Source organism: Dasypus novemcinctus, chromosome 11 (assembly GCF_030445035.2).
Source record: "Dasypus novemcinctus isolate mDasNov1 chromosome 11, mDasNov1.1.hap2, whole genome shotgun sequence".
NCBI lineage: Eukaryota > Metazoa > Chordata > Mammalia > Cingulata > Dasypodidae > Dasypus > Dasypus novemcinctus.
Genome location: NC_080683.1, coordinates 4,313,875 through 4,330,561, shown reverse-complemented (window position 1 = coordinate 4,330,561; position 16,687 = coordinate 4,313,875). Strand labels below are relative to the sequence as shown.

The 16,687-nt window shown below is 43.6% G+C and overlaps 1 protein-coding gene across 1 annotated transcript; it reads left to right on the top strand.

Moving 5' to 3' along the window:
- The first annotated feature begins 397 nt into the window (after positions 1 to 397).
- Positions 398 to 7,950, top strand: LOC101440773 (HLA class II histocompatibility antigen, DQ beta 2 chain-like). The gene is made up of 5 exons (XM_071218704.1): positions 398 to 538; positions 5,876 to 6,299; positions 6,747 to 6,857; positions 7,294 to 7,317; positions 7,881 to 7,950. The coding sequence occupies exons 1-5, from the start codon at positions 398 to 400 to the stop codon at positions 7,892 to 7,894; spliced, it is 714 nt and encodes a 237-aa protein (XP_071074805.1). The 3' UTR covers positions 7,895 to 7,950.
- The last annotated feature ends 8,737 nt before the right edge of the window (positions 7,951 to 16,687 follow it).

The window sequence follows — 16,687 nt, the reverse complement described above, 5'->3', positions numbered from 1 at the left end:
AGTGGTGAGGGGCATCAGCTCTCCGTAGCAGCGCGGGCCACCTTCCCTTCACCAGGAGGCCACAGGTATTGAACTGGGCCTCCCATAAGGTAAACGGGAGCCCAATCAACTGAGCCATATCCTCCTCCTTGAATTTTTATTAAAGTAAAATAAAATTCTAGGAAAAGCATTTTCGATAATTTCATGAATCAACTTGGCTAGATTACGGTGTCCAGTGGTTTGGTCAAACAAGCACTGGCCTGATTATTTCTGTGGGGGTATCTTTTGGTAGATTTAAGTCCTTAGCCCTTTGACTGTATCTATGGACGATTACATACACAATCAACAAAGGAGATTGTCTTCAGCAATGACAGAAGTCTCCTCATCCAATCAGTTGGAGACCTTGTAGGGAGAACTGATGATTCAGCAGGCAGAAGGAAGAATACCTATCTCAGCTTCCGCCAGGAGCCTTCTCCTGGGGAATCCAAAGTCCCCTTTGTTGGAGTGTCCAGCTTGCAACCTGCTTTCAGAATTCAGATTTACCAGTCCCCATGGTCAGGTGAGTCAGTTCTTTCAGTTCTGTAACAAATCTCTTTATATATTGATTTATGTATACATATATGTATACATTTACATATATATATGGAGAGAGGCATGCATGTATGTATATCTGTTAGTTATTTTTCTCAGGAGAACCTTGACTAATACAGATTTCAGTACCAGAAAATGGGATATTTCAACTACTTAAAACACTGGAAACAGATTTGAAACTGAATATGGGTAGAGGCTGGAAAAAATGTGATGTGCTTGATAGAAAAAGCCTAGTTTGCTTTAAAGAAATTGCTAGTAGAAATATGGATGTTAAAGGTACTTCTGGTGAAGTTTTAAATGAATGTGTTTTTGGAAACAGGAGGAAAGTCTATCCTTGTAGTAAGGTAGCACAGAACTTGGTGAAATTGGATTCCCATGTCAGAAGGAAGGCAAGCGATGAACTTGGATATTTATTTGAGGAGACTTCCAAATTAAGTGTGGAATATGCAGCCTGATTTCTCCTTGGAGTTTATAGTAAAACACAAATGGAAAGGGATAATATGAGAATTAAACTCTTAAGCCCTAAGGAAACAGAAATTGATGGTTTTGAAAATTCTCAGCTTATCCACTCATTGTGCTCTGTAACTAGAGCCAGCAGCAACCCTAGCAAGGCCTCCCTGAGCTTCCGCTGAGTGACTCCCCAGAGAAGGAGGCTCCATGGGAAGGTTTAACAGAACAACTCCCTTTTCTAAAGCCGGTGTGGCTGAACATGCGTCCCAGCAGAGATCTCAGAGGATGTCAGAATTGGAAATGAAGTCATCCAGGAAGCATGTGTGGACAGTTTTTCTGTCTAATGGTTTCAACCCCCTTGAACTACATGAGAAGGCATGAGGTTTCACGAAATTTATATGGGCAGAAGCACTGCCTGAAAATGACAGAGAAAGGATGAATCGAAGGTAGAAGGACTTCAAAGGAAGAACCATGGAAGTCGAGGTCTGGATGGAAAGGATCTCCTCAGGCAAAGACTGGGCCCACTCATGTGCATGGGTAGCCCCTGTGCCCCAGTGTTTGGAGGGGCAGGCCTTGCCCCTTGATATTCAGAGAGAGTCCGACACCTCAGTGCTTGGAGATGAGGGGAGTGGGCCCTGGAATTTGCACATAGCCTGGCTGCCATCCTAATGCTCTGAGAGGGCAGGGTTAGAAACCCCAGTGTTGGGGAGGGCATGGCAACTGCACAAGAACATGGAAGACTGACTCATGTATCCCAGGAAAACATGTTCTTAACTTTAATTCATTCCTTTGTATGTCAACCCATTGTAAAAAGGACCTTTTGAAGATGTTATTTTTAGTGAAGTTGTGGCCATCTGAAACAGGATGAGCCTTAATCCTGTTACTGAAGATTTTATGACTAGGAAGCCATGTAGAGCAAGAAGCTGGAAGCTCTCCATATCTAGAAGATAAAAAAGAGGACACAGCTATGAAACAGAAAAGCCAAGGCCCCCTTAGGATTGCCAGCCCACAGCATGCTACATGTCCTGCAAGCATGCCATCTAGCCTCTGGACTGTGAGCCAACACATTCCTGTTGAGCATTCATCACAGGGAATTTGTCTTAGCAGCTGGGAGTCTAAGGCATCATTTCTAATTATAATACTAGAGATACTGAGGAGGCCACAGATCCCTTCACAGTACACGTTTCTTGATCTGAATTGAATGCAGGGTAGAGTCCTGGATGGCCCCTCAATGAGGGACGACTCCTATTCACACTTAACCCACTACCCAGCACAGATCCAAGAGGTGCTGGCCAGGGAGCTGGGGGTCTCTCTAGTTTCCAAAAGGAAGGTGCTCACGGCTTTTATCTCCCCCCGAGGGAGCAGAGCATGTCCCCTGAGCAATGTCTACTGTAACTGTCCCCTTGGTAGCTATTTCTTCGTCATCTACCCACCTTGGTCTACACTGCCCTCCTCCTAAGGTCCTCCCTCCACACAGCCCCAGCAGGGCATTGATGTGAGACACCAAATCAGGATGTTCACTGGAATCATCTTCTCAGGCCAGGCCAGCTGAGGCTTCCTCCCCCGGGGGTCTGTGACGTGGAAAGTGCAGAGACCTAGAGAGAATGTGGGGACAGATGGGAGCAGCTGGCAGACGCCCAAAGCAGGCCTCAGATGAGGTTTCAGGCAGTGGAAGAGGGGTTCTCACCGATGCTTTGTGGCCAGGTGAAAGCTGTGCAGACCCGGTGAGATGGGGAAGCCCACCGGCCTGGCGCGGCCGTAGCCTACGTGCACCACACAGCCCAGAGCACAGCAGAGGGGCTTTTCTTTAGGGCAGGAGGGAGGGGTGGGAGGGAGGCCTTTGTTTATTCTGAGGGACCCTGGGGTGGGACAGAGGTTGTTGAGGGCGTCTCCCCATTCCAGGGCTGTGTTTGGTGTTTCTCCTCTCTGCTTCCCTCGCTCCAGTGTGGACTGGGGTGACTCTGACCCCGACTTTGCCTCTGCTGATGGGGCTCAGCACACCTGTTCCCAGACGCACCTGCTCCAGACCTACACAACTAATACGTAATAGGGGAATAGCTCAGCGCCTTCACAGGCCACGACAGGAAACTTCTCATTGCCGTCTCTTCCCTATTTCATTTTACCTTGTAAGCTTTATATTCTGTTTTGACATCCTGTCCTCTATTTTAAAAGGAGAATCTAAACTACAAGGAATAGGGAGAGGGAGTGAGGGAAGGACAGAGGAAGAGAGATTTTTGTCTTGTCTATAGCCATAATTTATATTTGCTAGGCTTTGTAACCTTTTATTACTGTCCTTAGACAGGGGCAAGAGAAACGTGATACTAAATTTATTAAAAGAATAGATTGATATTGCTGCCATTTGACATTTGATGTTTAAGGCTGGAGAGGATGACCTGGTATTCTGAACATTTTCTCCCTCATTAATACCATCTATGCCTCAAAATGAAAGGTGACTCCTCAACCGATGAATGGATAAATAAATGTGGTATAAACATACAATGGAATATTATTCAGCTGTAAAAAGGAATGAAGTCCTGATGCATGTGACAACATGGATGGACCTTGAGGATATTATGGTGAGTGAAATAAGCCAGGCACAAAAGGTCAAATATTGTAGGATCTCACTAATATGAACTAATTATAATAAGAAAACTTATGAAGTTAGAATCTGGAATACAGGTTACCAGGAGATGGAATGAGGGCAGATAATTTCTAATTAGATTTGTTGTAAAATTTGGAAATGAATGGGGGGGGGGTGGTTTGGCTGCACGTTACTGTGAGTATAGTTAACAGCACTGAATTATGAGTGAATGTGGTTGAAAAGGCAAGTTTAAGGTCATGTATATCAATACAATAAAACCTAGAGGATAAAACATGAGACTATATAACACAGTGAACCTGTTAGAGATGATGACTGGTTAATAGTTCAATTTTTAAGAATGTTCATTCATGAACTCTAACAAATGTGCTTTGCTTTTACAAAGTATTAATAGAAGGGTGGTATATGGGAAAAACACACCTAATAAAAACTGTGGACTATGGTTAACTGTAAGGTTTAGTATTCTTCATCATTTTTATCAAAGGTACCACACCAATGCTAAGGGTCAATGTGGAGGGGCATAAAGGGTATGGGGCTTTTCTCTTTGGAGTAATGAAAAAGTTCAAATTGAATGTGGTGATGAATGAAAAAGTCTGATTGCCCTGAGATCCATTGATTGTACAACTTGGATGGATTGTATGGAGTTAGAATATATTTCAATAAAACTGCTTAGTAAAAAATTCTAAAGGTGACTGCCCAAATGCTGTGAAAGTTTGTGAATTGTGCTTCTGTTGACACAGTCTTGCCTCAGGTTTGTAAAAACTGTTTCTTAGTTCAGGAAGGATATAAGCAGCTGGAGACTTTCTAAAGAAAAGTCAGTTTCATTAATGTTTCATGTGCTTTCAGAGAGCATGAATGCAATAGATTCTTGCATAAAGAAGCATCACACTTATCATCATGGCTGGGGGTCTTATTTTTGCCTGTTTTCTTGCTAAAATATTAACCCCATCTTTCCAACTGTTATACATGGAAGATGAGGAATATTTTGCATACTAAAAATTTGTATAACTCTTAAATTTGTAAAAATGAAGATCTAGATGCAACATGCATAACATGACCCACATTTCACAGAGAAATCAGAGGCAACAAGAGGGTCAGTCATTTGTTGACTCTCATAAAGCACGTCATTTCTCTCTAAGAACTGTCTTCCCAGCAAGGCTTAATGCTCCTCAAAGTGTCTAAGATAATAGAAGTGAACATCTCTGTGACAGTAATTTTCCCACCCCTGAAAATGATGTCCATTTATTTTCCCCTATCAAAAATCCCAAGTATGAGAATAAGAGGTTTTAAAATAAATATCACAGAGATGTCTACTCTTGAATCACTTTTTTCCTTTGCTTCTTTTTTTTTGTTAAATCACTTTTATTTTATTTTTTAAATTAATTAATTAATTTTTAATGTTACATTAAAAAAATATGAGGTTCCCATATACCTCCCCACCCCCTTCTTTGCTTCTTCAAACCCCTAATGCTCTAAGTCTTCAGATCTGGACAGGCATCTTCTATAGTTGAGTTAAATCTTCACCTCAGATGTTCGTCTGGTGCTATCTGATGAAGACACTGTGGGAGGCACTGGATTGAGACCTTCATAAAAAAATGTCTGCCTGGAGACAGATGAGGCACTTCAGCTCCAGTGCTGAGTGGCTGCTTTCCTAGGGACTCTCCAACTCTAACATGCATGGAAGAAGCATGAACCTGTTTTTACTCTCTGAGATGAGTCCATCTGCTCCTTACCCTATCGTTGCAAGCTGTGTGGACTCTCACAACTCTTCCTCCCTTGACCTCAACTATGTCTGGGAAGCTGGCTCTGCAGAACCCTTCAAAAGGAAGGATGTGATGGTCACTTGGTCTGTTTAATTTGCTAGACATACAAATGTCTGTAAAATCTAAACTTTCTATCCATGTGACTATATTCTCAGGGCAATGACTAGTTTTGATGGTCTCACATCAGCAGAGGCAAGTCAAAGTTCTGTTTTCTCTATTGTGGGAAACACTGGCACTTACAGAAAACAGCGTCACAGTCCTCGGGTGATTCACCAGCTAGCCCCAATGGTGACCTTTGATAGGTTGGATTGGGAGAAGAAATCCAGGCTTATTATCATTACTATTTTTAATTTTATGACTCTTACCTATATAATATAGTGATTTATAATTTTAAAGTGATTCAAGAATACCAACTTTGTACCTCCCATAGAATGATTATTATCATTGTTTGATGCTCTGAAAAGTGAACTAATAGGCACCATTGTAAGTGCAGAGCCCAGATTCTAGTCCAAAACTTGGAATCCAGGCATCTTTCCACTGTTGCACCAAGGATGGACTTGACCCCTGGGGAGACCTGCCTTGCCTTGAGGCCTCTCATCTCACTCGCTGTGTTTCTCTGACTCTTACTCTCCTAGTGGAGCCCACAGTGACCATCTTCCTCTCCAAGACAGAGGCCCTGAACCACCACAACCTGCTGGTCTGCTCGGTGACAGACTTCTACCCAGGCCAGGTCAAAGTCCAGTGGTTCCGGAATGACCAGGAGGAGACGGCCGGCGTTGTGTCGACCCCTGTAATTAGGAACGGGGACTGGACCTACCAGATCCTCGTGATGCTGGAAATGACTCCCCAGCAGGGGGACGTCTACACCTGCCGCGTGGAGCACCCCAGCCTCCAGAGTCCACTTGCAGTGCAGTGGCGTAAGCGTAGTTTCTTCCCTTTCCCTGAGGGTCCCCAAGACATAGGGAAGGGCCCCTCGGGCTCATCCCGTCCCACCCTTTTCCTGATGGCAGTGCTGAGCTGGGAAGCACAGGAGACTGGAACGCCTCTTGTCCCATCCTGGTCTCATTCTGTGCAGATGCCAGAGAGATCACGCTGCACACTGAGGTTCAGGAACCCAGCCCTGAGTACCTGGGGCTGTGGATTATTGAGGCTTGAGTGTGGGTCTTAGGATTTGGGTGGTGGACGTGTCTTCCTCGCCCACCCACTCTGCCCCAGGGTCTAGCAACGGGTCCCTCCCTCCTCAGCTGCTGTCAGATGGAGAACTGTGTTCCCCTGGCACCTCACTGCGGGGCTAGGACTGGCCTCCAGGTTACCAGATGGACAGTGGGGTGGGCAGGCGCTGACCCCAGGCCTCTGCTCTCCAGGGCCACAGTCTGAATCTGCCCAGAGCAAGCTGCTGAGCGGCGTTGGGGGCTTCGTGCTGGGCCTGATCTTCCTTGGGCTGGGCCTCTTCGTCCATCGTAGGAGTCAGAAAGGTAAGAGCCTCGGGATGGGGCAGGTGGGCTCTGCCTGTGACCCTCTGTCCAGGGAGGCCCCTGCCTCTAGCAAGGAAAGAGGCTGGATTGGTGGTGGAAGGAGATAGACCAGCCTAGGGGAGATGTCTAGATCTGATTTTACCTGTTGACAGGTAGACCTAGCAACCAGGGGACTTGGGGGAGAATGTCCAGGGACTCTCTTAAAGGTCAGCCTGTCTCACTGGCTCCTTTTTGAAAGTTCCTCCATGAAGAGGGTCAGAGCCTCAGCTTCCCTTCCTTCTAGCGAGAATTTCATTCATTTAGGGCTTTTAGCTTAGTACAATTAAATCTTCATGGTATATGATGTGAGAAATTAAATTTCCCATTATGTTGCGTATCTCATTTCCTTTTGGGCCTGTTTGCATCATGACACCTTTTCTCTATCTTCTTTTTGCAGGATCTCGAGGGCCTCCACCCACAGGTAATGTTTCTGCTCTGATCCAATGGGGGGTGGTGGAGCAGGTGTAAGAGGAAAGGGCCTGAGGAGAGTGTACCAGGCACAGGGGTCTCAGTTCATGGTCTTTCTCTGCTATGGATCAAGAGTTCTGGGAAAAGTTTACACAGATTCTGTAGGAATCTCCAGAGGTTTTTGCCAGGACCAGGCCATATATCCAGTGACGCCTCCCTCTCTCAAAGGTTAAAGAAGGGTGAGGTCCCCTTGGCAGCACATGGAGGTTCTGCTGCAGACATTTGGTGGAGGCCACGATGATGAAAAGAGGGTGCATTATTATACAATTTCTAAAATCATGGAACTCTCAGTCCCTAGAGGCGTATTTCCTGAAGGGGAGCAGCTGCTGCCACTCATTTGCGTCAAGCTGAAGTTCCGCACTCACTTTAGTGATTTCACCTTTACACAGACACTGGGGGCCTTGATGATGAGATGTCCTGGACCCCAACTTTCTCTGAGGCCATGCAGGGTCTGCAGGGAAGGTGTGTGCCCCTTGGGGTGCTGTGCTCTCCCCATGCACCCTCTGCCTTCTACAGGGCTCCTGCACTGACGCCTGTGGACTGCTGGATGGGATTGGTGACTGCTCTACTGCAATGCTTCCTTGTCCTTGCCCAGATACCCAGCGCCTGCACCACCCTCTTTCCCCCTAGATCAGGCTACTACAGTGACTGACATGCTACCAGGTCACCTCCTGTGACCCTGCCCCAGGACCTGGCTGTGCCTCTGCTTCCTGCACTGAGCCTGGAGCCTCTTCCTCGGCTGCCAGCTGCTCCCACTCAGTGCCAGAGAGTTTTTCTGTTCTCTCTCCAAAAAATTCTCAAGAGATACACACCAAAACTATTTAGGTGCATATAAAGCTTTTACATTCTTAAACATGAATGTCTTAGCTCTACCCTGAGCCTCCTTAAGTGGGCAGACCAGGAATCCACTGAGAATGACGGGAACATATTGGAGGTGATTCAGCCACCCCACGACTAGAAGGAGGGGTTGTTCCCTGAAACGAGGCTAGGAGCATGTGTTCCCATGCAAGCTGGGCAAGAGGGTGGAAAAACAATTCACTTGCTCCATCCTCCATGGTCTCTGCAATTGATGTTCAGTGCAATGGCCATAGAGTGACCTGACCCCTTCCTGTTTGTTGCATTTGTGTAACATAGTGGAGTTGTTTGGGGGCAGATATAGTGACACTTGGTGTCACAGAGAAACAGGTCTGATATTTCAAATATATCTTTGCAAATCACATTTATCAAGGCCAATTTTTATTTTTGAGAAAGAATCCTACACTTGGTTCCAAATGATAGAAACCAAACTCAAACTTAGTTTGTTTGCATAGCAAGGAAGTCTAGGGGTCAAGGTGATTCCAGGGTCAAGAGACGTCTCCTCTCTCTGTCTTTCTGTTGTAACTTTATCTCAGCACATTTCTTTCTTTCTGTGTCTCCCTCTAGGTCTCCATCCTTTCTCTACCTCTCCTTCCCATCTCCACCTTTGTCACTATTTTTCTGAATGTCCTTATTTCTATTTTCTGTGAATCTTTCTCATCACCTCACATCTTATTTCATTTCTATCCCAATTGTGTGTCCTCATCATGTCTATCAGAGTTAGAACAACTAGGGATGAGCCATGTAAAGAATGAAGGCTAGGCTTTCCAGATCCTTGTGATGCTGGAAATGATCCCTGCATCTAGATGTCTACACCTGCCACATGGGGTCCCCAGCTACCAGATCCCCAAGATGGAGTAGCATCAAGGGCAGTTGGCCTCCTTGCATCAAGGACCCCACCAGACAAGCAGCAGGGCTCCCTTTGGCTGGGGTCCCTCATTAGGATTGCAGACTCACATGCCTCCCATCCTTGTCTCCCGCACGGTCACTGGATGGCTCTGCTGAGCTGGCATTGTCAGCAGGTAGAGCTCCACTGTCTGTGGACACAGTGACCTACAGGACCATGATGATCTTCCTTCCCAAGGCTTATGGACGTCACACCACCCACTGTGGCTCTTTTGACAGGCCAAGCACCAAAAGCTGGTGTCCATCTCAGTCTCTGGGTTTTGACCCTAAGGAGGTGACTCACAGCACATCTCTGAGGTTATGCTCAAGAGGAGCAGGCAGCCCTTCTTCCCTCCTCCCTCATGTACACTGTGTTTGAGGCACCATTGGCAGCCCTTCTTTTTCTCGACTTGGGTCAGGATGGAGAACCAGGCTCCTTTGGGACCTTCATCTCCTGTAAGCCAGGCTGTGCTATAGTTCCTCAGACTGGAACACTGCAGTGTGCCATAGAGTTAAGAGGGTGTGGCACCCTAGGGAAATGGGAGCTCTGTGCTAGGTTGTGCAGGGAGTCCTCTGTCTGCAGATGTGCCTCTTTGCTTTGGAACCTGTAAGGAAGCAAGCAGGGCTGGGAAATGAACCAGAATCAGAGTTTAGGGAAACAATGAAATCTAATTTCCCTTGTTGAACCCCAAGCGCTATTATAGAGGTGAATGGTGGACATTTTTACAACTTAACATTATCCCTCTGCCTTCATGCTGGAAGTTTGCTTCTTAATGAGAGACCCAGTGTATTCTTTTCATTACAGTTTCATAAAACAAATATTTTGCAGCCAGATTTCCTAGAATAATGTGATGTTTAGTTAATAAGTTAATTAAAATAACAAGTACTCCTTTATAAGTACATTTGCTAACATTGAGAACTGCGTTTTATGAGGCTGAGGTATTTAACTTGTAGAACAGTACATGGGTGTCCTAAGGAATAACCTACCTATAGTGAGCATTCAGGCTCACTTTGAATAATATCAGCCAATATCTCAGAAGCTCCTATACATTTGCCAGCCTTCTGTGCTATCAGTTTGGGGCCAGGTGACTATTACTGGCCAATAGAACGTAAAAGTGGGTTTTAAAATTATATATATATATATTTATATATATATAATTATATATATAATTTTGTATTATTTTTATTTAGCTTGTGGCATTGTTGTTGGAGAGTTTTTTTTTGTTTTTTGTTTTGAATTCATTTATTTTTTAAAAATTATTTATTTATTATTTTTTTTTTATTACATTAAAAAAAATATGAGGTCCCATTCAACCCCACCGCCCCCGCCCCCCACTCCCCCCACAGCAACACTCTCTCCCATCATCATGACACATCCACTGCACCTGGTAAGTTCATCTCTGAGCATCACTGCACCCCATAGTCAATGGTCCACATCATAGCCCAGACTCTCTCACGTTCCATCCAGTGGGCCCTGGGGGGATCTACAATGTCCCGTAATTGTCCGTGAAGCACTATCCAGGACAACTCCACGTCCCGAAAACGCCTCCACATCTCATCTCTTCCTCCCGTTCCCCACACCCAGCAGCCACCATGGTTACCCTTCCCACACCCATTCCACATTTTCTCTGTGGACATTGGATTGGTTGTGTCCATTGCACACCTATGTCAACTGAGGGCTTAGATATGTTGTTGGAGAGTTTTTGGATTGCAAAAGAGTCACAGCTGTGGCAGGGGAGGATCACTGGTGTGGGAGAATGTGTGGGGAGAGTAGCAGTTGGGGCATGTCTCTATGGAATATGAATGTGTTCAACTGGTCATGAGGTGTTTCCTTGATGGGTGGAGACCCACACAATTACCAAAAGAATATTGAATTCCTATCCTCAGGAGTCCTGCTACATTCTCTGATAGAGTGGCAAGAATCTCCAGAGAACATGGGCATCACCTAGCAAAGGAAGACGGACCAATATACCAGGCTCTTGATATTGACATTTGTACTTATGAACCTTATTCTTGTGAAATTAAAATTTCACCTAGTATTATATATTGCCTAGGAATTATCTCCTGAAAGCCTTCTTTTTGTTCTAATTTGGCCTCTTTCTAAGCCAAACTCAGCACATAAAATCAATACCTTCCCCCTTACAAGGGACATGACTCCCAGGGATGACCCTCCCTGGGATGGAGGAATTATTACCAAGCGCCAACTAGTGATGCATTTGGAAAAAGATCCTGACCAAATGAGTGAAATATTATATACAAATGATTTTTTATGGCTAAGATATTTCAAAGTGAGTCAGGAGGTCATTCCAGAGGTTATGCTTATGTATGTCTCAGGAGGATCTCATTTAATGCCACCATAAGTAGTGCTTCAAAAAGGGGGGCCATTGAGGATGCTAGAGGCATCTAGAAACTATAGGGCAGAGCAGACTACCACAGGAATTCAGCACCCTGTCAGTGGGATTTACATTGCAATATATGACAACCTAGTCCCACAATGTATTGGAATTGGACTCATTTATAATTTTCCTACACAAGGTTCTAATTGGTTCCAATTCAGTGGACTCACCCAGGAAAACTAACAAAAGGATGATGATGGACAGCACCCATTCCAAAAACCAGAGAGTGTCTATAATTGCAAGCAGGACAGTTCCATCCATTTGCCCCAAGGGATCTAATCCCCCTCTCAAAAGTAACCAGAGTAGGCATCACCATCCCCAAATCCCAAAAGTTGAGGAATGAACAAACATAAGGGGGGAAGAGAACTATGGACTAAGGTAGACTGATTATTCTAGCATTGGAAGAACTTATAACATTTATACAAAGGCAGTGACCCCCAGAGGTTGTGAGTGGAGGGAAAGGGAAAAATAGGTGTAACATGGGGCATATTTGGGACATTGGAATTGTTCTGCATGACACTGCAATGCCAGATATAGGCCATTATACATTTTGTTAAAACCTATAAAATTGTGGGGTGCAAAGTATAAACCATAAAGTAAACTATAGGCCATGGTTAGTAGCAGTACTTCAATATGTATTCATCAATTGTAACAAATTTACACACAAATGAAAGATGTTGTTAATGGGAAAAGTGTGGGAGAGGGAGGGGGTGAGTTATATGGGAATCCCCTATATTTTCTATGTAAATTTATGTAATCTAAATCTAAAAAATCTAAATCTTCTTTAAAAATAATAATAAAGATAACTTTTAAAATGTGGGGAGTGGGTGTACCTCAGTGTAGGAATTACTGCTTCCCACGTCTGAGGTCCCAGGTTCGATCCCCAGCACCTCCTCAAAAAAATGTGGATGTAAATTCTCTCTGCTTTGTCTTCCCCTGATACCTGTGGAAGTCACTGTTGAGGTGCTGATGTACAAGATGGTGGCAACTTCATAATCTGCATCCCTTGAAAGACTTTGAAACAGAGTTAAGCCTTTGAGATGTGATTTTTACTGAATATTAACATGTTTCTGCAACATGATCCAGCCTTTCCTGGCTATCGTGGGATATTTAGCTAAAGTAAGAGTTCCTATGTTAATAGGGGAATGCAAATGAGGTTTAGAGGCTCACTTTTCTGAACACTTCTTCTTTTCCTTCCTCAGAACATACATATGTATCCCAGTGGCTAGAACGTTGCTTCCCTAGTGTAAGCTTCCTAGATCCACCTAGATTGTGCCTTTGGGACTGAAGAATTTATTTCCATAGCTGCTGAGAATGTAGCTGAGTGAAAGTCCTCAGACGTCATCCTTCCTTGGGAATTACCTTAGCTGAAGAGAGTTGCCTCACCCAATTTCACCTCAATTCCCGAGGATAACTTATCTCTATTGACTGGTCTTTGTAAGGGTATGAAAACCCTAGACTTTTCCCCTAACAGTGGGACAACTTTGCAGGGCACTTATAGCTTCAGACCTCTCTAGGGATTTGACTGAGGTCTTTTTTGTGACTACCTCACAGCCTATCTTGGAAAAAGCAGATTTTAGTTGTGGTAATGACCTTAATATTATGTTTCTAAAAAGTCAGTACCAATAGCCTCACTTCAACTATTATCAATTTGGCCCACCAACTTACTTTATACACAAAACTGGATTATTTTGAAGATAATTCTAACATCATATATTTCATTCATAAATATTTCATTAAGGAAGTGTAAAAGATAATGACTTTTTAGAAACATAATAGCAATGTCATTACCACAACTAAAATTTTAAAATTATTCCTCACTGCAGTCATTGTTCAGTTTTCTTGTCACATAAGACACTTTAATTTTAATTGATGTTGTGTATGAATATGGATCCAAAACAAAGTTTAGCATTTCATTGATATGTCTCTTAAGCCCTATTTTCCCCTTCAATTTATAGTTTCCCTTTCTTCTATTTTTTCCTTGCAATTTATATGATGAAGGAACTAGATCGCTTGTCTAGCAGAACTTCCCATTTTCTGAAGGAGGCTATTTTTAGCTAAGGTGTGGCCAACTAAATCAGGTTGGGTATTAATCCTGCTGCTGGAGAACCTATAAATAAGGCACAGAGAAGCCACTGGAGAAACAGGAAGCTGGAAATCAAAGGAACCCAAAAAAGAAAGGAGAAGATGCCACCATGTGCATTGTCATAGGGCAGAAAAGCCCAGGGAACTCCAAGGATTGCCAGGAGCCAGCCCCAGAGCACCCCAGTCTTCCGGGAGAAAGTACCGCCTCCCTGAGGCCTGAAATTTTGACTTCTCCTAACCTCTGACACCCTCAGCCAGTAAGTTCCTGTTATTAAGCCAATCCATTGCATGGTGTTTGTTTTAGCAACTGGGAAACTACAACAGAGAGCGAAAATCATAGATGATAATGCACATTCTTGCCCTAACAATCATTTCAGCAGAACTTTTACCAATGATATGTCACTGACCACTCAATGCCTCTTATTCTCCTAGCCTAACTGATACCAGGCACTTTCATTCTGGACAGAAAAAAGTCTTCCAAATATTGTATCAAGAGAAATTCATCTAGATGCCACTTGTGCATGTCCCAAATCATTTAAGGGCTTAAAAAGCAAAAGCGGCTTTTATGGAAATGAAATTATGAAATTATAGATTTAATTAGCAATGTTTTGTTAAGTATTTGAATATTATAATAAGGCATGGCTTATCTATCAAGATTATTCAAAGCCTATCAATACCTCTGTAAGGATAGTATTATTTATCCCCCTTCATGGTTGAGGAAAATGTGACCCAGAACAGTTAAAAAATTTATCCATGTTATAAACTTAAAGTACTAGCAATAAGGTATAGAATCCTGGATTTGGCCCGAGGTCTCTTTCCACTAAGCTATACCATATCTATTATCCTGGTAATATTTTTATTTTTCCCAATATTACATTTGAAACTCACTGATGCAGATGCCATGAAGAGGGACAGCCTCATAGATTGTACCGCTCTTCCATAGTACCATCCCAGATGCTATGTAAAGACTCAATAGTTGAAGAGTGGGAAAATTGAGGCATATGCCTAAAATAATTTCAAGGGTTAAAATGGCCCAAAGTCAGTCACATACTCTCAAGAATGACATCTTGGGTGCACACAAGAGAGCCAAGGAAACTCTTCTGTTGATGCAATTCCTTGGCACGGATCTCCACTAGAAGTCAGTGAATCTAGCAGATGTTGCAGCACCCACTGCTGCTGCTACATTAGCTCAATTCTGTTGTCCCTCCTAAAGTTTCACTTTCATAGCTCCTGTTTTCCTTAGCCAGAAGGGGTGATATGTAAGGGTCTGGAGGAAGCAGAGAATTTGCTGCTCCCTGCTATGCAGGGATGCACATGGGCTTCAGTCTGACTGAGAATTATCTGCCTAGAAATACGCCGCAGCCATGTTCACGCTACTGTTTCTAACCTGGTTTGTTGACACAGGAAAATCTATGTGTCTATCAAGGAGGCCTTCATTTAGGAAGTGAGGTAAACTACATCTCTCTTCTAGGGCCCCTAAATATGTCTGTTGGTTTCCAACCCCATCCCTTTTCCCATCATTGTTAACCCTATGCAAAGTATTTTTTCCTTCTCAAGTGTCCATCTCATTTTCTTATTCCTTTGCTCTCCTAACTGATTTCCATTTCTTTCCCTAACAAAATAATTTTTATCTCCTCATGAGTGGGAAAGAAGAGAGAATACTCTGCTGTCATGATTCAATCTTCACAAATTTGAAGTTTTTGGGACACACTTAGTGTTTTGGTATGCAATTTTCCTTTTTTGTACTTTTGAAATTCAAAATTCCTATATTTTAATTGATTTTCTGCCCCTAATTTTTTTTTATTTAGGCTAGTAAGAAGAACGTATTGAGAAATGGGGGAAAAGAACAGAGCTTGCTGAAAGAAGAGAGAGAAAGAGAGAAATACACACTGAGATGTGGTGCCGCTCCTCTAGGCAGAGAGCGAGCTCTGGTTCGTGTGGTTACCTCTTAAACTATTAATCATGCCTCACCTTCCTAATGTTAAGGGGAGGAGCCCAGCTGTTATCACCAACTCCACCAATGATGGGAGCCAAGGGTGAGGACTAGTTGGAATATCCAGGGCCAAGGGGAGGCCCCAGAAAGAGTCAACTGGACCTCAATGTCAAGGTCAAGGTTTCAGCAGGGTCTCACGGCCATGTTGTCTGTCTGTCATGTTATCTATTGGCCATGTTGTCTATCTGCCATGTTGTCTGTCAGCATGTTGTGATTTGTCTTTCAACACCCCTCAGAGAATTCATGCCCCTTCTCCTTAAGGGGGCTGCTGAGGGATGATGGTCATTCTTCTGTAGTTACTTCCTTACTAGTTATGGCAGTAGTGCCTGTCTGACAGGGAGTAATCCTCTCTGGCTTTTCTACTGAGGTTGAGGAAAGACGGGTCTAACATTGTGAGTGGAACTGGATGAAATCCCTGCATGACTAATAAGGCATTGATTTTGTAAGAAATGCATGGCCCCACTAAAAAGGTGAAGACGATGGTGGTAAGAGAGCCCAAAAGGGGGTCAGCTATGACATACTAGACCCCGAGAGTAAGAAAGGCCAGGTGCCTTGAGAGGCTGCATCCTCCCAAAGTTGATGGGAAACAGCATTCTTTCCTGAATTCTTTTATGCTGTTGGTTTACTCCAGGGAGAGATTGTGGTAGATCTACTGGGTTTGTGTATAAACTGTTAATCCCAGTTCCCACAGCAGTGTTTATGCTTAGGACAGCTAGAAGAGGTATAGAGAGGCACTGCCCTAGACATAGACTCACAAAGACAGTGTAGGTAACAAGACAAGCATATGGCAAACAAAATAAAAGACAGTACTTAAGAGAGCCATTCTTTTATCGTATAGGCACATTCATTTACTACTTAGAAAATGAATTAAGTTTACCAGGACTTTTGACATGTTCAATATATCTCTGTATATGAACTAGAATAGAAAAGATGTCATCATAATCATCAGACATTATCTAAAATAGGAGAGATACCAGTACAGCACTTAATACTAAGCAATGCACAAGTTCCTCTTTGCATTGCCATTAATAATCTAAGTTCCAGGTTTGCAATACTACACGTGTTATCTCTCTATAGGAGCAGGCCATAATGCCAATTGTGTTTAAGTT